This window comes from Miniopterus schreibersii, assembly GCF_964146895.1.
Source record: "Miniopterus schreibersii genome assembly, chromosome: 5".
Classification (NCBI taxonomy): domain Eukaryota; kingdom Metazoa; phylum Chordata; class Mammalia; order Chiroptera; family Miniopteridae; genus Miniopterus; species Miniopterus schreibersii.
In genome coordinates, this window is record NC_138106.1 from 12824799 (window position 1) to 12852118 (window position 27320).

Genomic DNA, 27320 nt, shown 5'->3' on the forward strand with positions numbered 1-27320 from the left:
TAAGGTCCACTGATGTAAAAAGTTTAGGATCTGTTCTTAGGGGCGGCCATGCAAGTATAAATTTAAAAAGAAAAAAACTCTAAAAGGATTATAAAAATATTTTCCTTATTAAAACACAGCATTTCTCTGATATTCTAAATGATCTGTCCAGTGAATTTTGGTTTTGCTTCCCAGAAAATACTCCACATATCTTATATAATCTTCATCCTTCCATAACTCAATAACATGTTTTTAGTTTCTATTGACGTCTCTAAATGTATCATGAAATGTGCAAAATCATCATAAGGGTAGAATGCACAATTAGGGTTTATAAACTACTAATAGCAAATGGATATATAGTATTTTCTACTTTTATGTTTTTTTCATAGTTTTACTAATCCAATATTTACAACTATAAAAAATGACAATATTTCAGCTGAAATGATTTCATGTGTAAATAGGGCTTTCAGTGTAGTTGGTGATACAATATCTTTCTCAATCTATTCGGTGAAAAATATTCCTTTGTTGAATACTACTATTACTAATATAATAATAACACACTAGAAGTTGCAGTAACTTGTTGTTCATACAACACTTTGCCTGTATCATTTACCTGGCTGAATTCTCACAAGTAGCCCATGGATGTGTATTTTCCCTCTCTACCCTCATTCACAGATCACAGCTGAAATTTTTAGTATGATTTCCACATCCCTCAAGTCACACAGTCACATAAGTGACAGAGTAAGCTGCAGGGTTCTTTCCGGGGAGGGGGGTTATTTCCCTACCTCCCGTGAAATGCGGCCCTGAATGCGGGAAGAATAGCGCATGAGAGGGACACGGGCGCTTACCATGAAGGAGTCAGTATGATTGGCAGTCACAGAGTTAATGAGTGAATGACCTTTGGGGGCTTGTGTTTAGGCAGGATGAGAAGAGATCTACCATAGCGGGGAGAAGAGAGAGAAGGCGGCTGGCCTGCTCTGGGAATTTTCAAGTGATAAAAAAAAAAGTCCATGATTTGACATCTGAAGTGGATGGGCAGATCTCAAAGGATTTAGAGGAAATCAGTCTGTATAGACTATGATTCCCCCTCAAGAGCTCAATTTAAAAACATCATTAAAGGGTAACAAACCAGGTAATAGTGGCTGGATTTTGTGGGTCAGAAACATGCCTTGTAGAAAACAAACAACAAACAAAACAACAGAAACAGACTGATACCTGCAGAGAATAAACTGAGGGTTGCCAGGAGGGCGGGGGTTGAGGGGCTGGGTGAAAAGGTGAGGGATTAAGAGGTAAGGCTTGGTAGGTACAAAATAATCGGGAGGACATTAAGCACAGCACAGGGGATGTCAGTCAGAGCGCAATAAGGCGTGTGGCACCAGGGGGGTGCTCGAATTATTGGGGCACTACCTTGTCAATTATATAAATGTCTAATGAATATGCTTTAGACCTGAAACTAATATAAAATAATATAAGTTCAACTGTAATCGAAAATAAACTTTAAAAAATGAAATGCAAAAAAAAATTTAAGTGAGCAATTTAACAAATAAATGCATGAGAAAAAGAAGCATCCTTATAGACAAATGACCAGGGCTATGGGTGCATCTTGCAGATATATATATATATATATATATATATATTTTTTTTTTTTTTTTTCCCATTGCTTTTCAGAGAGAGTGGAAGGGAGAGAGAGAGAGACATCGGTGTGAGAGAGACACATCAATTGGTTGCCTCCTGCAGGACCGAGCCTGCAACCAAGGTACATGCCCTTGGCTGGAATTGAACCCAGGACCCTTCAGTCCCCAGGCCGACACTGTAACCACTGAGCCAAACCCACCAGGGCATAGGTGTCCTCTGATTTGGGTTAAGTCACTCTGTTGATCTTTTTAACAATTTAATCTAACCAATGTAACTGAAAGCAAAAGCATAATAACTTTGAAAATAAAAGTCAAAAACAACGCTTTCCTTCCTGACAAAATGATACGGTTGCATATTTTTTCAGGAGGGTGATTAAGGACACAGACCAGAGGGATGTGGGCGCCCAGCCTACCTGTACCAAGAGATGGTGGGCTCAGGAGAGCCAGAGGCCCTGCAGGACAATGTCATCTCTTCTCCTCTCTCTGCTGTGGCATTAAAGGATTTCTGAGGCATTGTGATTGCTGGCGGCACTGAAAAACAGGTGAACGTAGATAAATAGAGGTGAAGAACATTCCACCAATACCACTGGGACGTTTTTACCACGGCTTTTTGTTGTTGTTAATACTAAGCTTTAAAACTTGACAGTCAACATCTATACTTACATCAATCAGCTGATTTGATCTCAAATGACTTTAAGATCACTGATCTACCTTCTGATATTGAATAATTAGATAATTCACTCAAATGCTATTTTATTATTTTGACTCTATCAAACTATAGACATTTTAGCATAATTATATGTATATACATATCCACACACACATACAGACACACACACACAGTATATACTTTTATAAAATAGGGCTCACAAAAAGACAGACTATCGTACCCTGACTTACAGCAATGGCGAGGTCTACTTGGAGCATAAAATGGATTTCCTATTTGGGTTCTCATCAGTATAGTAATTCTATAAGCAATCGTTCACTGCTTCAAGACAGGGCTTTCAAATTAGGTGTCAAACCATAATGTTCTTTCTGATTAACTGCATTTAATTTCTTTAAACAACTATAGAGCATTTTATAAAGAGGAACTGCTCAAGCCATAGAGAGTATGAAATAGATTTCCATGAACAATTCGATTTTAAAATTAAGCTTCTCCAATTTCTAACTAATTACATTGCAAAAACTGTACATGCTGCACATTTCGTACTTGTTGAAACTGTTACTGAAATGCACTGTTTGCAATAAACAAATCAATAACATCCATAAGAGAAGCCAAATTTCAAAGGACAGCATAAATTTTTATTTAATGCACACTTTCATGATTTTCAATTTAATATGACAAGATGATATTCCCCAAATTAATTATATGAATAGATTTGTTTTTTACATATAACAGTATGACCAGACAGCCATTTACCAGTGTGATTATAATTAAATATCTCACAATAGCTTTCAGGTCAGCATTAATGCTGCGTTATCGCCATTGATAGTGAAAAGAGAAGCTGATCTATATCTTAGTAATTAATTACAATAAATCAAGTTTCTCCCCTTATGAATTTAGGTATGAGGGGCAGAATCTGACATGCTGTCTCCAAAGTAACATCATAATTACTAGTATTATAATAAGAAGGACTTTTTTTTCAGATATTAACTCTGCCTGTTAAGTACATTGAAATTTAACATTCTGTATGCCATTTTCCTTCTCTTGTAATTATGAAAAACTACATTTTAATCAAAATGTATTGCTTTTCACTTGGTTATTACAAATGTAGTTGTAAGAACACTATGACTCTTTTTTATTACAACACTGAAGATTTTAACCCATGAGAGAATTTTAATGAACATAAACTCTCTAATAGAAATTTTCTGTACAGGAAAGTATTTGTGTACATAGAAACACTTCCAAATTGAGAATCACATGCCCCAGTGGTTGTACCGTTACTGCTACTAACCTAAATGAGTTATTTATTCTTTACCATAATTTTCTTTTCCATTTAGTGCACTGCATATGCTGGATGATCTGTAAGAATGGACAAATCTTAAAGTCTATGTCTTATGATCCATTGATTTTTGCTAATGAAATATGGGTTTTTACAGTGTAGGTTAGCAGAATAATATTAATATTGTATACTTACATAGTACTTTGAAGAATAATCCTAGAACTATTCTGGAGTATAACAGCATCTACATTTTCGGAGACGTTCACTAGTTCAGATGCCAAGACATTCAGGGAGTTTTTTAGCCACTGTTTTAGACTATAAAGTATTTTTATGCATATTTAACTCATTGGCTATGTATTTGCTATTGACTTGGATTAAATAATTTAAAAAGGCATTACAATTCTATTTCATTCAAATGTATCTTCTCATAAGTCCCACATCTACTCTCCTTTAACTTTTGAAAACTACCATTTGCATATTTGATTTTATCTTAAAAAACAACAACCAGTTTTAAGAACTTTACAAAGACTTATATTCTGTGTGTGTTAAGTAGTCAAAGCTTTCTGGTAAATTCCTTTTTTTATTCTTTAGCTTCAAGAAACACGAGGCTGTGTAGGGAAGGGAAGCTCCAGAACCCTCACCTATATGGAAGCTCTGGTCCACCCTCACGGTACAATCAGCCTCACTGGTTATGTAGGCGCCAAAGACACCATTCATTTGACAGCTTAATTCCCTTTCATCAGCAGTGGCATCAGCAATTCCATGTTTTCTGTGTCTTGCAATCTGCCTCTACGCTCTTTTCCAGTATTCGAAAGAACAACGCGATACTAACCATGGGACCCTCATGTTGCTCAGATTAATCTGCACCAATAATTCTTCCAGATTTATTCAGCATGAGAACCAAATCCCATCTCTACCACTGTCATAAAAGCTACTCTTTAGCAATTAATTGATTATTCAGATCTGACCTAAATATATAGTATTAAAAAAGTTACATGCAGGCCCTCTATCTCGCAGAGAACTTCTCAACTTAAGACTCACCATCTTTTGTTGTTTCGACTTTTCATTCTGTGTGACACCTATCACCATAAGGGGGAATTTAGGGAAAAAGGCTGAGCAGCGAGCACCAGGCGGCTGTCCCCCTCCCAGGCAGTGACTGTCCTGGTAGAATCTGCCTCATGCACCTATCCTGGAACCCTGGGGCCTCTCGAAGGCCTGCAGCTTCGGGGGGAAGGGGTGAACGGTGAATTGCAAGCAAGGTCTCCAAGAGATATATTTGTGCCTCCAAGCTCCTAGCAGCATCACTCACAACATTTAAACAGTGGGGGCAGCTCAAATATCCATCAATGATAAGCAAATAGATGAACCCTGTGGACACTATGATAAAGAAAATAAACCCGTCACAGAAAGACAAAGACTCTCGGCCTCCACTTATTATTACCTAGGGCATTCAAAATTATAGACAGAATGTGAAATGGTGTCTGCTAGCAACTGGTGGGCATGGGGGGGGGAGATAGGGAGTTACTGTGAAATGAGTATAAAGTTTCAGTCTTGCAAGAAGAAAGGAGTTATCAAGACTGAATGTTGCACAATGTTATCGATACATTTCGTACCACCTAATGTACAGTCAGGGCTGGTTAAGCCCTGGCCCATGTGGCTCCGCTGGTTGAGTGTCCCACACACTAAAAGGCTGTGGGTTTGATTCCCAGTCAGGACACACGCCTTGGCTGTGGCTCGGCCCCTGGGCGGGCACATGCGGGAAAGCAACTGACCGATGCTTCTCTCTCACATCAATCTCCGTCTCTCCCTCTCTCTCTTGTCTCCCCCCTCCCTTCCCCTCTCTCTAACATGAATAAGTATGCCCTCGAAAGAGGATTCAAAAAGCGGTTAAGATGGTAAATTTTATGTTGTGTATTTTACTACAAAAAAAAAAAAATCACATAAACAATCTCAATCCCTGGCCAAGAGACTAGATGGACCAGGTTAACACTAAAGTAACTTGTATTTTTTACATTCTATATTGTTATTCACAGTGTGTTTAAAAAGCAATTTATTTCTTTTACTCAGATCTTTCCTTTCATTCTGATCATTTGATTGTTACTTTGCCAAGGTCATTTCAGACGCCAGGGATGTCACATGTGCACTGCATTTTCCTTCTTTTATTGGTCTCGTTGTCTGTTTTGCCCTTCACTGCTGCCTCATGGGCAATAATATCACCTACTACCTCTTGATTTTCATTAATATTGATTCTGGTTACCTCCAGTAGTCCTTCATTTCACATTTATGAGGGTGGCCAATTTAATATGTTATTTAATAGGAATAAGTTACTTTTTGAAACTCAAAACACATACAAAATTTAACAAATACAAGCCCTGTCCGGGCAGCTTAGTTGGGTGGAGCATAGTCCTGATATAACAAGGTTGCAGGTTCGATCTCCAGTCAAGGCACATACAAGAAGCGACCAAGGAATGCATAAATAAGTGGAACAACAAATAAATGTTTCTATCCCTCCCTCCCCCCGGCTTCCACTCTCTCTCTCTAAAATTCAATAAATAAATTTTTAAAAAATTAAGAAATACTCATGGGCCTGGGTAACAGTGTGGTGACTGTGTGTCCCGGGGCGGGGAGGGGAGCAGTGGGGGGAGGTGGAAGAAGACATAGATGGGATAAATGGTGATATATTATTAAATCATTATTAAATCCTTAAAATAATGTTTATAATTTTGTTCACTCTACTGAAATATATATGCAAGAAGGTCAGCTTCCAACTAAGATGTAGAAACAGGTAACCACCTGAAACAACTAAAAATGTTTGCACCCTGTATAGTAATAGTTTTCAAGGTATTGTCAATCAGTCAACGAAATGATCCCACAGTGATCTCTGCAATATCAGAGGACTTGAGGTGAGTGCTCTTACTGCCCCAGCCCGCTGTCTGAAGTTTCTGGAAGCCTGAGGGGTCGGGCAGGCGCTATGGGGCGGAAGGGGCCTGGCTGCGTTTCACAGGACAGTGCCAGGCGGGAGGGTGCACAGGGAAGGTGTCCTTAGGTCTGCAGTGAGTGCCCGGCAGCTTTCCAGGCGAGTACTGATGCGTGCACCCGTGAGAGGAAGCGTCTGAGGCCGGGGACACAACTGCCCCCGTGAGAAGGAATCCTTTCCAAAGCTCAAGGACAGTGAAGAACAGTTTCTATTCCCACAGCCAGAATAATAATTTTAAACTACCTCAGAATGTATGTCAAATAGAGTATTCAGAAAGATTGTACCTCAGAAGCGGGGCAACATAAGCTCTGGACTATTCTTCCACCTACCAAAGCTTAGAGGAATAAACCGAAAGGCTTAAACTGTTTCCAAGTGATTTATCTGCATTCCTGGACAATGGGCTAAAATATTTAAAGAAAAACAAAACTATTCAGCACATTATCCCCTCTGTGTCTTCTTCCACCTCCCCCCACTGCCCCCCACATCCTCCCAAGGCCCCCCACGCCCCCAGAACACAGTCACCACACGGTTGCCCAGACCCATGAGTATCTGTTAATTTTGTTAACAAATCCATACATCTGGCATCCAAATAAAAAGTATTAAATATGCAAAGAAGCAAGAAAGATGCCCACACATGTCAGATGGTACCTTGACGGTACCTTTACTTCACTGATTGATCCTATGAAATGAAAAAAAACAAAAATATTATTGAGGTATCTTGCGGCCCTCTAGAGACTGCTTGAGTTTTTACTGCCGTTGTTACAAATGACAGAATTAGGTTTTGCACAGATCAAGCAAATGTTAGAGGAATGAAAATGCAGAGACCAGAGTCTCTACATGACCAGCGGGACATGGCCAGCCAGGGGCAGGGGAGCTCTGAGGGGTCTGGTTCGGACCATGGGGGTTCTGCCTTCTCTCCGATCAGGGCCAAGGGAGCGGGTTGTGAAGGAGGCACATGCCTCTCCACAGCCTTTCCAACAGGACATCATGCCGCTCTGAGGGTACTCAGGAGGTGCCAGGCGAAGGAGAAATGCAGACTGAAGGAAAGGAAAGGCACTACATTAACTTCTCACACCAAGTATTTATCTTGAGGAGAAAGGCAAGAAAGATGTGCCCAGATCTTTGCAGGCAATCCATCTATCCAATTTTTGATTATCTGAAAATTTCTCAATTGTTGATTGGATAAGAGTTAAGGAGAAATTATATTTTATTCCTCTGTAGTCCCAGACTGCTAACTTTGAAATTTAATGGGATCATTAGAAAGAAAACACTTAATAAAATTTAAAAATAATCTCTTTTTAAAAAAAATGGTTATTGACCACTTCGTTAAAATGCATGCTGCACATTATTGTTATAAATTACAAATTCCTTCATAATTTGCAGTCACTAAACTGACTTAAAATAATCCCTCTCCATGGTTGTCAATTATATCATTGATATACAGGAGGCTAGTTCACTTTATATGTGTACATAGACTTTATATTACGTAACACTGCATGCAATTTGAATTCCGACTTTACATTTTTTATAAAAACAAAATTATTTTTCCTAGTTTCCTTCACTTTAAGAAATGGCTAGAAACAGGCAGGAATACAAAATCGCTGTCTCAGTGTCACTGCAGTAACAAAGGGCACTGTACAATCAGGTACCTATTTGCACAAATATCTCTGGTTATTGTCATCACTGTTGATTTTGATGTTCAAAGGAAGATTAGCAACACAATTGCTTTAAAATTATACGCCTAGGTGTTTTCACCCACTCTCAACCGCTGCTGCCTCCATTATCCCAAGTTTGAATTGGCAGTGAGCAGATCATTATTCACACATTTACAAAAGATTCAGAAAATAATGAACCATTATACCTTAAAAACATATTTTATAAAAATAATTCTATTGGTTATATTTCAAATTTAAAAGTTACTTCCAGGTCTTTCATTGATATGAACAGTTTCTGAACAGCTTTGGAGAGTATTTTATTTAACTAAAGGCTAGGAACCTTTAGGGATGGGCCATAGGAAAAAGCAAGATAAATGCGCTGATCTTCTTTTAGAGACTGTGCCCATGATTTGTGTACAAGTGTGTGTGTGTGTGTGTAATATAATGATCTAGTAAAAATGTCCTGGAATTTATAGAAAAGATGGCTGGCCAGTTCAGCAAATATATAATAATGCTAAAATAAGTTCCAAAAAGAAAATGCAGCCACTGAGAGGTTAATGAAATAAAAAGAAAGTTTTAGACATCTTGGAAGGCATACCCTAAAATCGAAAAAAGGAGCATGTATAAACATATAAAAAAGTGGGAAAATATTTGAGAACTCTTAAGAGTACATCAATATTTGCTAGATGAGGGAAGCCAGTTGATTAGAAATACAAAATTCACGAGGCAAGGTTTCTCTCAAATTATCAACCAGATGTACCTGTAAATTTATCCAAAACCTCACCTATTTTTGATTCATTTCCTCCATCCTCAGCATATATGAGGAGATTACATATATATATATCCTCATGTTCAAGATAAATCTTCCTTACAAGTCCTAAACCCTGAGCACTTCCTCTAGTGTTAAATTCAGCTCTGTAATGTTCCCCACTTAATAGTTTATTCCAACCAGCTGAGCCAATAGGTGTGGTACCTTCACGACTTGCATTCCCCAAGGCATTTCCATGTACATTTATTCCTCAAGCCATTACGTCTGAATTTTACCCAGGCAACCATAATGACACTGTTCATCCTCATGTCTCTTGTAACCTCATCACTGCCCCATTCAGCAGGTGTGTTTTGGTTCGCACCTTAAGGGTCACTTCTGACAGCACTCATGGCCCTGGGAGCCTAGGAGCCGCACGAGAGGTCTCCCAGTTACCCTTGACTGCTCTCGCCTCCGGACACACAGGCGCCACAGGCTTTGCTCCAGGCAGTCTGACCACACCGTAGCTCTTCCTTTCCTGTCTGGCGGCGCAGGCCTCCGTCTTCTCTACTTGAGCTCACTCATCCCTGCTCCACCCTCCTCAAGCCCTTGCCCTCTAGCTCCCTGCTCTTCAATACCCATTCATCTCTGTCTCCTGGAAGAAAGTCCATGTTCCTCCAGGACCTGGCCCTGCCTGCTTTCCAGCTGTGTCTCCACCAAATTTCTAAGCCAACTCACTATCCACAGGCACTGAGAGATATAATAAAGTCATAGAGGGTATTTAAAAGACAACATCATTTAGTATTGTTGGTACTTCAGAAGAACCTTCCAAGGATAACTTGCAACTAATCGCTGAAACAAATGGAGTAACACTAGAAGAAAGAAAATGTGAGGGCAAACTTTGCAAGGAGCAAACAATGGAAGAAAGAGCACAGCTTCTTCCAGAGCCTGGATCTGGCGAGGAGGCAGTAAAGCTGAAGAAACAGTGACCTGGAGCAGTTGGTCGGGACTTCAGTACACTTGAGAAAGAAGGGGGGGGGGCCAGAAAGGCCCATGGGTAAGCCAAATCACATAGGGTAAAAACCAGTTGCAAGTCTAGTCACTCAATTTTTTACTGTTTTATTTTTTAATTATTATTTCTAATTAAATTTATTGGGTTGACATTGGTTAATACAATAACGTAGGTTTCAGCGTACAAGTCTATGATACATCCGCATATTGCATTATGTGTCCACCACCCAAAGTTGAATTTTCTGTTACAAAATGAGGGCTCAGTGATATCAGCAACTATTATTAGTTAAACAGGCAATATATGTACTCTCTAAACCTAAATAAAACTTTGTTTTCAATTATAACAATTATGTCCAATTAGATCCATCATGAAATCCATCATACTGTTGTTGATATTGTGAATCCTGAGAAAATTTTTCCCTTTGAACATATAATATAAAATAATACTGTCCCATTTTTAGCCAAAAAAAAAAAAAAAAAATCCAAGTAAGTAAGAGAGAGGGCTTGCAAGGCAAGTTGAGAATGAGTCAAACTGTGTAATGAGAAAAACAAGATAATATGGATAAAGGTACTGCTTTTGTAATAGCACTACTTTGCAGCCTAAACCTTTTCATCGAAACATCTTCAAGAGGTTTTATAAGAGAGAAATAATACAGGGATCCTATTAAAGAGAGCTCAGGATTTAAAAGGAGCCAGTTAGCAGGATGAGAGTCAATAAAACTGGAGCAGAATAATTTTCTGCTGAAGTAAAGGCTGTGTGCGAGGGAAAGCACAGATGTGTGGGGACATCAGTCGATGCAGTCCCTTGGCAGGGTCTGACTGCTTCATCCCGAAGGGAAATAAATCGATGGTTGATTTTGTTAACACTGTTATTTTGAAGAAAAGAGGTTCCGAGCATTCTAAGGCACGAGAGCTTGTGATTACAAAGGAAAAATGTGACTAATTAGAACTGGAGATAAAGCAACATTCAAGCAAAGGGGGTCAGATGAGGTTCTCTAGTTGATTCTGTTAGAGGAAAGTGGGACGCTCAAGGAGGGGGTTTTGCTTTGGGGAGGGCCGGGGTGTGGGAGACAGAAAGGACATAACCTGCGTGTTTGATCTGAGTGACTCTAAAGGACACAGTCAGTGTCTATCTCCTGCGAACCCTGAAATAATAAAAATAAACCTATTGAACTAAATAACTCCAGTTTGAATGGAGACCATGAAAGGCTTGACGGTTCGAAATTTGTTCACTGAATGCGCTCATACCTGACTAACCCTTCCTTCAAAATAAATGTAATCGTTAATACACAGACACCGGTAACCTAGTATGGAAACAGATTAGAACATGTTATAAATGTATTAGACTGGAAATTATAATAGCAAAATGGATATGTGTTTAACATGCTATGTCTGCCAAATGGTATTGCCTTCTTAATATCAGACTCACGTTAATGTTTTAGTGTAAAAAAGATGTTCATCATTTTATATTTACATACACGTATAACATTAATGATGAATATTTATGTACCTTAAACTTAGTACTTTTTAAAGAATTTTACATATATTAACAAATAGTATAATCGCCACTTTTATAAGAGAATATTAAGCATTAATATTTAAAGCTTTGCCCATAACAAAATACACTTTTACGTGCCACCTTAAATTCTTTTGAAAACAAAGCACAGTAGACAATAATTAATAATTAACCACAATAACTAAGGCAATAATAAACAAAAACTAGATACTGTAAGTTAGCTGTGTTTATTATAAATAACAAAAAAGAGAGATTAGAGAAACTTACAGATATAGATACAGAGACACAACTCCATATTTAAACCCATCCTTCACGCACTGAAGTCTTCCTGTTATATTGAAGGTCAAAACCATTACAGGCTCTGGCATTCTTAATAAACAGAGTCTTGCCAGACGGCACACCTAAAAACGGCCCTAGAAGCTAGATGTCTTCTGAAGGCCTGGCCCTTTGCTTCCCCACATGAGCATGTGCAGTTTCTACCAGCGGCCTAGATGCTATATCCAGTACTACATGGACTACCCCATTATAGTATTCACAAATCCCCTTCAATTAGAGAGAAGGGGAAATAAAATAGCAGATATTTAATATCTTCTTTCTCTTTAAAAGGACAGACCAGGTAACTCTTTTAGATCTGTAGGATATTCCCAGTGTTCTCAGGCTCTTCAAGAAACTGGAGAGATCACTCGTGGGGGAAGAGGGAGAGATATGGAAGGAGACACATTTATTTTCAGTCTCTTCCCTAACCCACAGGAGTAGCTAACTCATGTTTTGTCTATTCTAAAAAGAACAAATTATATTATGCTGATAGAATCCTGTGATTATAGTTATTGCTGACTTGGTATTTTAAAGCAGAAGAAAAACATAGAAGTGCATTTTTGTAGTGTTACTACTACGATTGCCATGTGGCCGAAGCATACGTTGCTCGTGGCTCAACGGTCAGAGAGAAGAGACTGGACCTTAAAATTCTTCCTATGCCAAGAAAAGTGGTTTTGATTTTGTCTTGAAGATAACAGGAAACACTGAAAATTTTAAGAGTTGAAAGGTGTGATGGAGAAGAACTTGGAATTGTGAGACTGAGAGCAGAGACGAAGATTTGTATTAATTCAAAGGAAAAGATAAACCAATTGGAAACAATGCCTGCTATGGAAGGCAGGACAGAGTCAAGAGTATATCTGAGATGTGAAAGAAATACAACGGCCATGTCTTGATAAGAGATTAGATTACCAAAATGGAGACAAGTAGATAACATTAATACATATACTGGTCTCAGAGAATGCCACATTAACGCAGGCAGGGAATATAATAGGAGAAACCAATTTCGGATGAAGGGGATGCCATCATGCTGCTAGAAACTTAGATTTTAATGTCCATTAATACTCTGAAGGATAACCTTGTAGATTCACTTATTAAATTTGAGAAAACCTGCAAATACTGTCAAATAGATTAGTTTAAGCAGCAGCAGCAGCAAGTATTTCACATAATATCAAAGTAAAATAAATAATAATACTTTAGGATGATTCATTTGGAATTCTTTCAACAACTCCAAAGTCAGCAAAGCAACCGTTCCCTCAGAGACCCTCTGAGAAAGGGGTGACGATGTTAGATAAGGCATGGATCCTGCCCTTGAGGCTATAATACAATGTACCAGATGCTATCACAGAGGCAGGGAGATTTCCTCCAGGCACAAAAGAAGTTTTTTTAGAGAGTTCTTGAGTGCTGAGTTTACACGGCAGCCTTTTTAATAAACATATTGCTCAAATGAAGCCATAAAATATGTACAATTTATTCTCGGCTTACCATTAACAATGACGATGATATCACGAAAGTCAATTTCGCCCCTGGCCTCCACTCTTCCTTCACATCTGTATATTCCTTCATCACTTTTATTGATGTTGAGAATCTGCAGATTATTGTTGGCTAACATAGCAAACCGATCTGGAAAGGGAGCAAAGGGGAGGAAATTATATCAGTAATTGAAGGCAGAGTCCAGTGTGCTCCAAATTGCTAAGAGTTAAAAAATATGGCACTTGTCTGACACTATCGAACATTTCATCAACAAACAAATTCGAATTTGAAAGTAAAATGTAATTTTGTGACTACAATTTTTCCACTCCACACTGCCTTGTTACACCTTTTCTCTAAAACACATTCAAGATTTTATTTCCACATAAAATGGTTAGGTTCTTATTTTCCCCTTGGTACTTTGAATGCAGAAATGATACACAAAAGAACAATGCAGGGAGATTAGATATTGCAAACATGAAAACGTTTTGACTGCAAATACTGTATGTAGCAACTTGGGTATGGAAAATGGTTAGAAAATTGATTGAAAATCCTTCCTCACACAATAATTAAAGGAATAATTTTGCATACCCTGAGGAGGCAGCTAAATGACATAAATGATATTCAAGTCACATAGAGGACATGTAAAATGGTTGTATCTCGAATTTACTTGAAGGAATTTTTTTTTCTAAATGCAAGATAATTCATTTCAGGAATGACTAGATTAGACTTCATTAATATCATTTCAAGGTTCCATTATATGTGTATGTGTGTGCACATGCATTCATATAAGAATGAGCTGTTATAGAGCATGGGTTACTGATTGCTTAAAATAATCTGGCTCTCCTAAGCAGCATCTCAGCCTGACAGTATTTTCCATAATATCTGGCTTCAGTTTTTAACCATCACAATTCTGTTGCAGTGTTATCAATCTAGTTTTATTTTGAAACATGTAAAAGCAATAACCTAAATTTCATTAGTTAATGCATCCACAGATACCATCAGCATCATCCATTTGCTGGTACTATGTTTGAGATACTTCGGTGCATCAGAGAGATTCGTCCCAACATCATGGGGCCTTTCGGTAAAGTACAAATGCTATTATTTTAAGGTACTCATCTATGGGATATTTCCTATTATAGTGTTAAAAATTACTTTTTTGGACTTGTTCCAATGGTGACTGCTTTCCCCTACCTGATGGCTTGATAAAGAAATTGGGGCAAACATGGAAGCCACATGAGAAAAGGGTCGAGTGTCCCTCAGCCCTGGATTGCTGAATGGCAGCATTGCTGAAGGTACCCTGCTGCAGCTTGGACTTTGCATGAGTGAGCAATCAACAACTACAGTATCAGGCAATTTAGGATTCCGTTCAGATTTGGGGTTCATTTGCCACAGCAGATCCTTAGTGCAAGGGGAGAAGTTTGGGATAGAATTACAAATAGGGCAGTGATCAGACTATAGAAGGTCACTGAAACAGGCAATCAAGAGATAATTATAATAGAAAATGGAAAAGTGTAGATTCAGAGACTCCCTCAGAGAAAAAAAAGAATATTGACTATAAAGCTACAGACACAAGATTTTTAGGCCAGGAGGTTTAAAGTTAACCATAATGTTTATTTCTTCTTTAGGTTGACCCTAAGAAGAGAGAAAAAAGGGTTTATGTGGATGCTTTCCCTGTTGAATTTTCTCCCCAAAAGAAACACTGGAGAGAAAGAAAGGCAATCTGAAAGAAATTTTAAAGTATAACTCACAATAAGTCCTGGAGTAACTCAGAACTCCTAATAATTAGTAATGTTTCAAAGTCAGTGAAAAGATCCTTGATTCCAGCATGTGGCTGGATATTAGAATGAGAGGCAATTATAAGTAAAAAGTGCAAATTTAGAGAGAGATGCATTAATCATACCTAGATCGTTGTATATTTTGTATTCTCACTTATTAAAATATGCACTGGATGTCAAATTGTAACTATGTGTACAAAGTCCATGCAGTGATGTTACTAAACTGTCAAACCAAAGTAGAATATTAGTAAGGGTTTGGAGAAACATTTGAAAAAAGCATTGTTTCAATTAATCAAGCATTATCTATGGAGAGTAGAGGCATTTAACTGTTAGAAACTGCCTGTTTTTCTCAATTATACAGAAACCCAAATTTCCATTATTGCTGTAAGAAAAATAAATGAAATAACGCCCAATACGGTGTCTGCTTTACGCTTCCTTAAGCAGACCCTTTACCAAATCCTCTTGTCTTTTCAGTCCACAGCCACTGAGGACTTGTCTCATCTACTCATATGACCTCAAGCACCATCTATATTTTGAGACCCAATTTTTCTTCAGACCAGACATTATGTGAATTTCAGAGCTGTTTAACATTCTATCAGATGTACCTGCTACAGAGGGTTGTAGTACTTCAAGCTCACCGTTTTTTAAAATTTAACTTTACCGCCACCTGAAATTGCTCACATGGTACTCAGCTCTGTCTTCAAATGTCCTTACAGTGAACTAACTGCCCCAGGTAAATATTACAAGCCATGGAACTATCTGCCCAAGTGAAATTCTTAAGTCCACCTTGACTTCTCCAGCTGCCTCAGTCTGCGTATCAATCGATCCCATGTCCTACCAATTGATCCCATGGTCTCCCTTTATCATTACTTAGTCGAAATCTCCTCTCCCTCACCAGTTATTTCCGTTAGGGCTGGAATTGTTCTCAGCACCTGTAGTTTTTCCTTGACTCCCATCCAATTCATTTTCCTCACGGAGGCACTAATAATCTTCTCAAATATATGTGAGGCCATGTCACTGCCTTCATTAAAATCCTTCAGTGATGTCCCCTTGGATAAATTCCAAATTTCTTTGCTGATATGCCAAGCCTGTGCTAACCTGGCACAACCTTTCTGCCCCACTTCCTTTCTTATCAGTCCTTCATTAACAAATAGCACCTTAGCTTTATTAGTACAGGCATTCCAGTTGTACTTATTCATAAATTCTAGCTATAATGAACTCACCTGGTTTCTGAAAGTGCCATTCATGCTGTCTTTCCCCTCTGGACCACCGTGTAAGGCATTCTCTCCACCACTCTTTACCCGGCTACCTCCCTGCCATGCTCGCATGTCACCTCTCCCTTCATCAGGCATCTTGGGCACCTTTCTCTGCTTTAACTAGTTTAGGTGTTTTTTTCTTTATTATCCTCTATCACTGTATTTTCCTACCAGAGACATCGGCATACCTTGTTTTCATGGATTTATCTGTTTATTTTTTCCCACCAATTATTAGTATTTTGCAGGCAGTGAACTGGTTTCCCTTGCTAACCATCAATAACCACCACCTAGCGTACTCGATAGCACACACTAGGTCTTCAGTAGCTGTTTAACGAGTCTTACACTGGAAGTAGATGGCATAAACGCTTTATTGAACATGATTTTATCCACAGTTTATGATGCAGAAAGGGTTCTATGTTAGGCAGTAATCAAATCACTTAGGAAGGTTCAGAGATAACTTTCAAACTAGCTGAGGTTGAATGGGCACCTGCAATAGCCCAGTTTTTCTGTATCCAGAAAGTAAAACAAAGCATAAAAGTATGATTGCTTATCTCCCTCGGTAACATACCACAGAATCCGTGTTGGCTGATGCTCTAATGAACTAATTAGTTAAATCTAGATCCTTGAAAACTTTACACCGGGGAATCTAATTCCTCTACCCTATCAGGGTGAAAATGAATGTCAGGATATTAAACTTTTATAACAAAATGTCACCTTTGCTCCCTAGATGCTTGGATTCTTTAGCATATGAATCTCCTTTCAACAAATAACATGGAAAAACTCCACTTTAAATACTCTGCTGGGATTTTTACTCTGAGTATCTGCCACGCACACACTACCAGTAGCACAGCTAACAAGATGGACATTTCCAAGTCCATCTTCATTGCTCATCCGGAGCCTCTAACCTTGACTCCCGCTCCACACTGAGGCTTCAGAAAGTTGCCTGGGCACAGTATTTATTCTAAACCCCATCCATGCCCCTTTAATATTGATGAGCCTAATTTTACTGCCACAGCTTTAATAAAGACACTTTGTGAGGTATAATCAGATGGACAGTATTACTTCTGGAAAATCCATTATGAACAGACAAATTGTTGCCTAACCAACTTTGTGGCAAGTTCCTCGATATTAAAAGGCTAGAAAAGTATGTCCTTCCTCACAATTCACCTACATCCTTTATCACCTAGAGCAAAAGAAAATGTCCTTTGTAAGTTTTAAAATTGTTGCCTACCATGCAACTCAGAGTTATATTTCATGTTTAAATCTAGCTTAATCTTTTCTCCCACATTGGAATTTCTAGTTCTTGATAAGATTTGAATGTATGTAATTTTGATAAAAATGATTCCCAAGATTTAAAACCTCAATGAGAAGGGATGAGAAAAATGTCATTTATTGAGAAACTGATAGACTGACAAATATGTTATTCATTCATTTAACAGATATTTAGTATATGCCTAATGTCTTTCTTAAAATGGATATAATAACCCATGGTTTACACATGAAAAATCTGAATTAGGTATAGAGCAGTTAGAAAAGTTGTCCTAAGCTTTAGGGCCCCCCCAAAAAAGAGTATAGCCATAATGGAATTCCAGCTTCACATCTTTCCATCCTAAGATACTGGGGGAAAATGCAGAAGCTGTAGCCTAGAGGAATCACTCCTTCACCACTACACCTGACCACCAATCACTGCTTTGAGGCTTTTGTTCTATGCCTCTTTTAAAAACTATTTTATTTCAAATCCTTTTTATAATTAAGGTTTACAATAAAAGAGATGTGCACTTGAAGCTCAAAATTAGGCAATCGGAAAATATTTAGACATTGTCAGTTAACTCCCTTAAAAGGACTGCCTTTTCTTTGTTACTGAGAGGCAAAAAGCTAGAAATAGATTGCATAATTTATTCCTGCAGTTTGTTAATAAAACCAAAAGCAGTTATCCTAAAATAAGAGGAAACAAAGTATCATTTTTCACTAACTTATTATAATAGAAGAGTTTTAGTCAGCTTTTTGAAAATATCGAGTCCAAAAAAGTTCTCAAAATTAAAAAAAAAATTGATTAAATATAATGATACATGCTCTGTTTATATTCAAAAATAGATACTCTGATTTCTCTCCTTTATGCTGTAAAAGTTTCATCTCTTAGAAACAAAATGAAATCATCCAAGAGGGAAAGTATTTTAAGAGATTCTATTATTTTGTACTTCTCTGAAGTGCAGGTGCATTGAAAAATAGCCTAAATTGAAAATGCTCCCAATGCACAATGGTAAAGACTCATAATGTAAGCAAATTATGCTTTCAGTATCAGATGTCATATTATTCTAGATTTTTAGCGCAGTCTGAATCAAAATCTTAAAGACAATTTGAATGCATGGACTTTTCTTCCTTCTATGCATATGCATTTCACCATAATATTTAGAGCATGTAGGGGTCCTTGAGAGAACAGTACCAGCATAATGAACAGGGTCGATACAGATATCACCTTACATTTACATATAGTGAGCCCAGGGAATCATGTCTGAACGATAATATGTGGAATTTGGATGCATCAGGATTAATTCCTTCATTTACTTAGCATCCTTGCACTGTTGGCATGTAATTTTTTTCTTGAATAGAGCAGGGGCCAGCAACCTTTTCTGTAAACCTCCAAATAACTACTGTAGGCTCTGTAGGCCAAAACATCTGTGTCGCAGCTGCTCAGCCCGGCCCCCAAACAGCTATATACAATATGTAATGACGGGCTTGTCTGTATTCTCACAACACCTGACAAAAACAGCAAGGGGCTGCATTTTTCCTGAGGTCCATCGTTTGCCAACTCCTAATGTACAGCTTTAAGATTCTCAAAGTAGTTGATTGATGCTTAGGGTCAAAAATGCCAATTTCTATACTTGGTCAGGTCAGGGAGATTCAGTGTGTAAAAAACATTGCAGAATTATTAGAACATATAACATAGGGAGTTACCAAAATACTAACTGTCGGAAATCGCGGTGACCTCCTCGTTGTGATACAGCCAGCTGACCACAGGCGCGGGGGAGCTGCTAACTCGGCAGACCACTTCTGCATCTTCTCCCTGTCTGAATTCTTGAGGTGATACCACTTCTCTGAAAGTGAGCTTTTCTGTATCAAGAAAGTAAAACAAGTCATAAAAGTATGATCGCGTATTTCTCTCCATAACCTGCTCCAGAATCTGTGTTGATTGATGTCATAGTGAAGTAATTAATTAAATCAAGATCCTTGAAAACCTTAAAGCAGATGATCATATAATTCCTCTACCTGTGACATCCCTCATCCCTGAGAAGAAATTCCAAAGTCCTTGCAATCCCACCCTAGGTCCTATATGAACTGAATTCTCCCCACCACTCTGATCCCAATGTCTCCTCTCTCTTCCTGTGCTCTGAGCTCCAGGCAGTTCTCACCTTTGCAATTCCTGAGACAGTCCGGGTTTGTTCTCACACCTCAGCTTTTGCATGCCTTAAATTCCTTTACATATCTGCCCGACCTCCACGAATAAAATAGCCATCTTCCTTCCCACTCTCACTGCCTTTCTATTCCACTTAATTTCTTTATTATAGAATTCTGTAGCACGGATATTTGAAAGCTTACCTATTGTTTGTCTCACTAAAATATCAGCACCTAGTGGCTGGTGACATTTCCTGCTTTAGTCATTACTGAGTCTCTAGAACTCTGAATATTCTCTGCTATGTAGTAGATACCCAATGTAGTAGGCACCCAATAAATGTGTCCAAGTTAATGAATGAACAGGATGCCTATGCTTGATGAGAAATGTTCACAAAAGAAATTCAGTGTTCTTGCCAAGAAAAAAAAAGTATTTCTTTACATTTAAAACTAAAACATCAGGGATCTTCCTTTGCATCATTTAAAGTAAGAAAAAATCTTTCCAAATATAAAATAACTTTCAATTTAATTTTTTGCCCTTTACGAAGTAGAATGAGTACAGGTCACATCAAAAGGGAATATATCTTTCCTTGAGGAGCTAAGAAACTAACGGGGGGAAAGGCCAAATCGGAAAATCAAGGGCAACAATGTGCCAACAAATTCCTCAGCTCATCAAAGAGGAAATCATGCAAGGGAAATACTTTGGCTTTTTAAAAAAGCCTTTTTCTAGAATAATAAAAAACCAAAGTTATAAAAAGAGAAGCCTTATAAGCTAGTATTCAAAAATCTTTATAATTTTTCCCTGGTAGAAATGCTAACTACCACATAAGAACTGTAAGGCATTGTTCTAAGAGCTGTATGCAACATTAATTGATGTAGTCCTCAAGAAAACTCTATGTATGAGGAAGGTATTACTATTACACCCATTTTATAGATGAAGAAACTGAAGACAGATAAATTAGGTGGTTGCTTAAGATCAGAGAATGAAGTGATACAGCCTGGTTTCAAACCCAGACAGTCAACAGTGCTCTTAAATAGGGCAATGGTTCCTAAATGTGAGAAGGAAAAGGGTTGTAGGAAGCAATGGGTCTCAAATCAGAAAATGAAGGGTAAGAGTGGAAATGCTTGGTAATGAAAGGCCTGGTGGTGAGGAATCCGAGTAGATATCCTTCTTACCAGGTGGGTTTTCAGCTTTTCCTGTCTACTCCTGTTCACTGATCCCTGCCGTCACATAAGCTACTTCATGGGTTCTAATTATGACCTTTTATGTTAGAGTAAAACAGTACTCGATATATTTCATAACACTAAACAAACTACTGTTTTCTATTTACCCAGCAGATTCTTAATGGCCTGAGAAAATGAAAACATTTCCATTATATTATTTAACCAACATAATTGGTTCCACCTACATGTTTATGATTAACTATTCCCTATTATTTATTCTATTTTAGAGAGGCACTAGGGTAAAATAGAATAAGCTGCTACCTGTAAAGGTCTTAGAACATTGCCTGGCACGTAGTTCTTAATGAGTGTTGGTTTTTATTACACACATTTCATTTTGTTTGAATTTTTACATGGCTACAATTTCAATCAACCAATAAATAAGTGACTTACGGTAAATTTCCAAAACAACTGTAGCTTCTTGCGTCTGTCCTTTGGCGTCTGTTGCTTGACAACGATATATCCCTGCATCTTCTATATTCGCATTGTAGATGGTTAATCGTGACCTGACACCCTCCTTTTGTACCATTACCCTCTGTGTTGAAATTATCTTCTCTCCTTGAGGATTATACCAGTCTATACTCTCAGGCTCACCAATTGCTGCAAAGGGTCATGGAAAAGAAATGTTTGAAAATATGATTCAAGTGCCTGTTTTCACATTGGCATTCACTTGCTATGTAACAACCCTTAACAATTTAGGAAAAAAGAATGTAAATAGGAAAAGCCTGGAAATCTGAACGTCGTACAGAACTGAAAGTAAACACAAATGTTAGAACACATGTTCGTCTTACTAATCCAACGCTGAGGGTTCAATCCCATCTGAGTAAACAGAACCCAGAAGTTCCAGGGGAAACATCGGGCCCCTTAACTGAAGCGATGGGAGCTGAGTATTGACCAGAGACCGCTGTGGATTTTCACTGCGCTGCAGCATAAAGCTGCTGGGCCACTGAGTCGGACATGCATTATACTTGATAGACATATCTCAACAGAAACACGATTCCTAACATCACTTCACCTCTTCCGTTTTCTTTGCGAGAGTCAGGAGTTAAAAGAAAAATTTCCCTGATAAAGCAGAGCTCATAAAAATGGAAATCTTATAAAAAAATCAAACATTGCGTTTTGGTAATACTAAATTTTGAATTAATATCGTAAGTCTCTATATTTGTACCGATAAGACCAATGACTATTTTTAATATGATGCCCTAATCTCTTTTCAAACGGAAATCAGTACTTTCATCATTTTAATCTAAAACGGTTGCCTATTTAGTCATGTGATAATTAGAACGCATTGAAATGACACTTATCCTGCCAGGCAACTGCAACCAAATCGTTACAGGGTAAACACGTATTTAACTTTTCCAGCTCAGAATCTCGCTTATTACCCTCTCTGCACAAGGGGAAGCTTCCCGTGTTTGCTCTCGGTCGCCAAGAGGATGCATTTCGCAGAATGAGGAGCGAGAACGCGTGCAAGCAGCACTAAGTCAGGGCCCCGGGGAGCGCACCCGGTCACCCACCGCCTGCAGGCTCCTTGAAGGAAACTGTTCCTTATTCTCCCCAGCAAACCGCTTCAGAAACTAATTAGTATCCTTGCTGCATCAAATTAGACATGCTAGGGCAAACATATGAAAGTTTACATTTTCAATGGACCGCAGTTCGGTTATTTTCTGTTTTTCTGAATAGATCCGTCATACCATAGTGGTTATAGGATAACTCATTGAGGGCAGGTCTTTTTCTAAGTTCCACGCTCCATATAGACAGCACAAAAAATAATGTAAACAAGCATAAGTTTAAATTTGAACAATACAAAAATCACATTTTAGTACTGTGAAATATTTTGTATATTTTTATTCTTAATAATGTGGTATAAAATGTGATCATTATGGCGAGTTTACTCTGGATTTTCATAGAGTGGTCATCACACTCTTTTTTCTGGTACCTGTAATAATTAGTAATTTCCAATAAAACTTTTCATGTTATTTATTGATAAGAGTGGCTACTGGAGAAATTAATACATATAATTGAACTTTTTATTTTCTTGAAAACATAGTAAAAACATTTCTTTGCTACATATGACATGCTCTTATTTAGTTCTCTGAGGATCTGATGCCCTTCTAACTTCTCTAAATTTAAGATATATTTATTTATTGTGTTTTAGATGTCTGTGTTGTAGGGTTCAAGGAAACTTTAGTCATGGCACCATCGTCACCACTGTAGTAGAAAAAAAATACACACAAGCTTTCTGATTTGCTTTCTGATTCTTATCTTACTGCTATATTTAACATAAATAAGGGCACTTCCATGATATCAGTATAGCTCTTGGTTGTACATCTTTATATAAAAGGAAAAAAAGTTTAATTATTTTGCCTTATTATTAAGAGCAAAACTCAGTACCACTGAATAATAATTCATACTTTAAAATTATATCTTAATTTGACTTTATGTGATAGAGAGGCAATTACATTATATAATTTACATTATCATAATATGCAAATCCAAGAAAATAATACTACTTCACTTTATTTTCAAACTTTATTTTTAAGCTATTTCATTATTCTGGGGTTATGTGATATAAGTGTGTATTTGCATATATAAAACATGGATGACATTTAGAAACAATGACCTATATTCTTATGCCAAAGCTCTACTGACATGATAAATGCTGCTGAACCAATTTCTCCCTTGCTCAGTTATTCCATTTGTCGCTATGCAAAAATATATGTCAACACAACTATCAATTCAGACCTTTAAGAAGGCAAATGTATAGAAAACCATGGCCTCTATTAGTGTTCCATAAGATATGATTAATATAAATATAACATTTAATGTATAGTATATGTAGTCACAATATACTATAATATATAGTTTATATACTATGAATGTGATTTATAGATGTTATTGTAACTTTTTATTTAAAAAAATTTTAATAATAAATAAGCCATGTCATTCTCAAGACAAATTTTATACTGCATTTTATATCAGAAATGCCTATTTAAACTCAGTTTTGAATTGTTTAAGTATAAACAGAAATAGAAAAAAATTTAAAATACTCTAGAAAGCAATTTAGGCACTAAATGAATATTTTTTAAAACTAAGTATAAAGCTTTTAAGAATAAAATGAATATGATGAAGCTAAATAGAAGTAGAATGCATTCATTTTTGTCCTACAGTACATTGAATTAGAATTTGATGTTTAAATATTTAAATGTCTTCTGAAAAATCCTGCATGCTCATGATTAAGCTGAATGAGCTCCCCATAATTTTCCATAGACATTATGATATCTGATACTTTTGATTAATAGTCACAAAAATCTTGCAATTTTTCATGATTAAATAATTATCTTTTTTAAAATCACTTTTCATAAGGATAAATTTGATTTGTATTATCCTAAAATTTTCAGCAGCTATAATAGTGCACTTTATCTTATTTAATTTATTCATTGCATATTTACAAAGATTAGTTATAATATTTACATTCATCCTAACATTACTATTTAGGCAGGTATAATATTTGAATTGATTTAAGTTAATGTGTATACATTATATTTGATAATAAATTATTTTCAAAATAAATGAGCTAGTTTGACAGTCAAAATTGACAACTTTAAATGAACAGAAATAAAATTCTTATTGTTTATATGCAAAATATAGTAACTGATATTTTTCCAATTTTTATAAACCCAATGATAATATAAGATTTTCTTTTTAGAGAATTGAGTTTTGCACAACTTAAATTTTTTCAATATATTATATTAAATAATTAAAGCATAAAACAAGTTATCTGAAAATATTTGTAATACATACCTGTACATGTGAAGAATTTAGATTCACCCACACTAAGCTCTACTTTGCTAAGTGAAATTGTCACTTGAAGAAGAGCTGAAAAAAATATTTGAGTGACAATTAATTTTAGTTTTATACTTGAATTCTAAGATTTTATTACATGATCTATAAATCATGATTTAAGCAGCAATTATTTTCACCCAATTTTTTATTACCAATATAGAGAGATGATGTATGTATAATATGATCGAAAAACAAAATGCTATATTTTATTATGCACTTCACAACCAGACCAAATACAGGATGCATTCAGGCTAATATTTTGAAATTTGTTTGTCAATTAATGAGGAAATTCACACTCAGGCAGCTGCTCCATATGTACATGCACATTTATATGTGCTATCTGATTGAGCAACAGCTAGAGAAAAGTTTTCCCCCAAATTTGAAACCTTGTTAAAAGAGTATATCCTACACTATTATTACACAAATAAAAATATAAATTAACTGCATTTTGACTACCTACTAAATATTTCCATGAAAGGAGGCACTACACAGGGAAGAGAGCGAGCTTTGCATAGGGAAAGGTGAATAGAAATTTATTTTAACAAGACAAGTAAGTTAAATGAAACAACCAGGACAATGGCAATAAAACAGATGAGTTGTTCAATAAATTTGTTCTCAAATTTGCAATTAAATAGATGAAGAATCTAGAATTTTAGAAGGTAATTGAAATTGTTTTAATACAAGTTGAAAGACACATTTCTAATAATATGATACAAAAGAGAGTGTGACCACTCCCTAAAACCTTGCCCCACCATCTCTTGTTTTCAGGCATGGATACCTGAGCTTTCAGTAAAATAATGAAGCTACAAGGGGGAAAAAAAACAAACAAACAAAGAAAAAAGTCTAAAAACTAGAGTATAAGTCAACACTGGGAATCTGTGGATCACAGCAACCAAAAGGTGCACAGATTACACAGAGATTCGATCCAAGCTTGTCTAGAAAAGTGGGTGCTACAGAACACCAGGTAACACTGGACCAGAACAAAGTTAATCCATATTATAAAAAGGGTAAGAATAAATCAGCCCACTGGCAAAAGGGTGATGACAAGGAAAGTTGTCTCTCTTGGCCTGTGTAGAGGGAAATTGTTTCTCCTTAAATAGGTTAACCACTGTTCTGCCATATCCCATGTTTGGGATTTTAACTATGGACAGGTGATCTTTGGGAAATCCCAAGCTGAAAATTCAACTAAAAAGCAGTGTCACATGTAGGGTTCACAGCTACGTGACAGAAACAAACAAAAATCTCCTCCAGAAGATCTACATCATTGGCCCAGATGGCCCAAGATTTTTACAAATGAGGCTCCTTTTAACCTAAATGCACATTCTGACATTATAAAATCGATAGCAAGCTAAGGCACTGTGAAAGGAGTCTGTTGAAACAACCACTAGGAGACGTAGGAGCATGAAGCTTCAAAAACTGAAATTAAACTAAGAATGTAACATAACTAGGTATAAACAATGCCAGCTCCAGGTCAATTCACAGAAGAGAACTTTGTCATTTGAGAAGTAACTAAGTCCCTAGGTGAACTTACTTCACGGGTAATGGGGTCAACAGAGGTAAATCACAGAAGTTAAGAAATTTGACATTTCCCCTGCAAGAAACTTGAACCTAAGGAGGTGGATGGCACTTTCAGAAACCACAGTTCTGGGCATGCGGTCAGGGGTTTTTTAATTTGGGGAAGTTTGGGGCATACCTAACAGTAAAAGGGTCAGAAGCAGGAAAGAGGGAATATGGTTGAGAGAAAGGGGGAACTCTGATGACCTTCCTCTGTCTCGTTTATTTCCTCCCTTACTGTACTTTCTTCTTTAAGACATCTTTCCTTTTCATGGCATCAATTACCTTTTCTCTTTGGATTTTCAGTCTGATCTTTCCCAGAAAGCTAATCCTCAATTTCCAACCCTCAGCTAGCATTCAATTAGATAGCATATTTTAATTTCAAACTTCCTGTGTGCAAACTGAACCCATTCCCCTTCCATAAAAAAATTGCTCACATTCCATTTTTCGTCACCTTCAATTTTCAAGTCTTGAAGACATAACCTCTGAAATATCACTCATGTGCATTCTTGTTTATTTCCAACACTGTTTCCCTAATATGTGCACTTACTAATTATAATGAGATATTTATTTTAATCTGAGATAGTGATATATCAAGATCTAGATTTTTTCCTGACTTTCTTCCCTTCATTCTCTGTTCTCATGGAAGTATTTCTCAGGTTACTGCATATATAAGTTTCTAATACTGTTTAATTTCACTTGCCTACTCATAAGTATTCAAAGTGGATTTGCTTTGGCCAATTAAATAATTATTATACAAATTTCAGTTGAAAGAAACTTACCTTTCCAAGTTTATTTCCAATAACTCCTTCCCAATGCTTCTGCAGCTATAGGCAATGAGGAATTATCCCCACCCCTTCTCCACTGACTCACATTTTCCCATCAGTGTGCATTTGCTCAAACTATTTCCTCTGCCTCCATCTCCCTTTCTCACACTTCCACATGGCTGTCTATGTTCTATCTTCAATGCAAAACTAAAATACCAATAACTTTGCAAAACATTCTTTGAGAGCCCCATCAATGGCATCAACAAATA

General features: G+C 37.0%; 1 protein-coding gene across 2 annotated transcripts in view; it reads right to left on the reverse strand.

Annotated features, from left to right (window-relative positions):
* NCAM2 (neural cell adhesion molecule 2) overlaps positions 1 to 27320 on the reverse strand; it is a 343351-nt gene that overhangs the window by 111008 nt on the left and 205023 nt on the right. For both annotated transcript variants that reach the window (XM_081138130.1, XM_081138131.1), the window contains exons 2-6: positions 24689 to 24763; positions 21281 to 21487; positions 19244 to 19387; positions 13258 to 13395; positions 2027 to 2144 (exon numbers count right to left, since the gene is read on the reverse strand). In XM_081138130.1, the coding sequence (XP_080994256.1) occupies positions 2027 to 2144; positions 13258 to 13395; positions 19244 to 19387; positions 21281 to 21487; positions 24689 to 24763 (682 nt within the window). The remainder of the gene's footprint in view (positions 1 to 2026; positions 2145 to 13257; positions 13396 to 19243; positions 19388 to 21280; positions 21488 to 24688; positions 24764 to 27320) is intronic.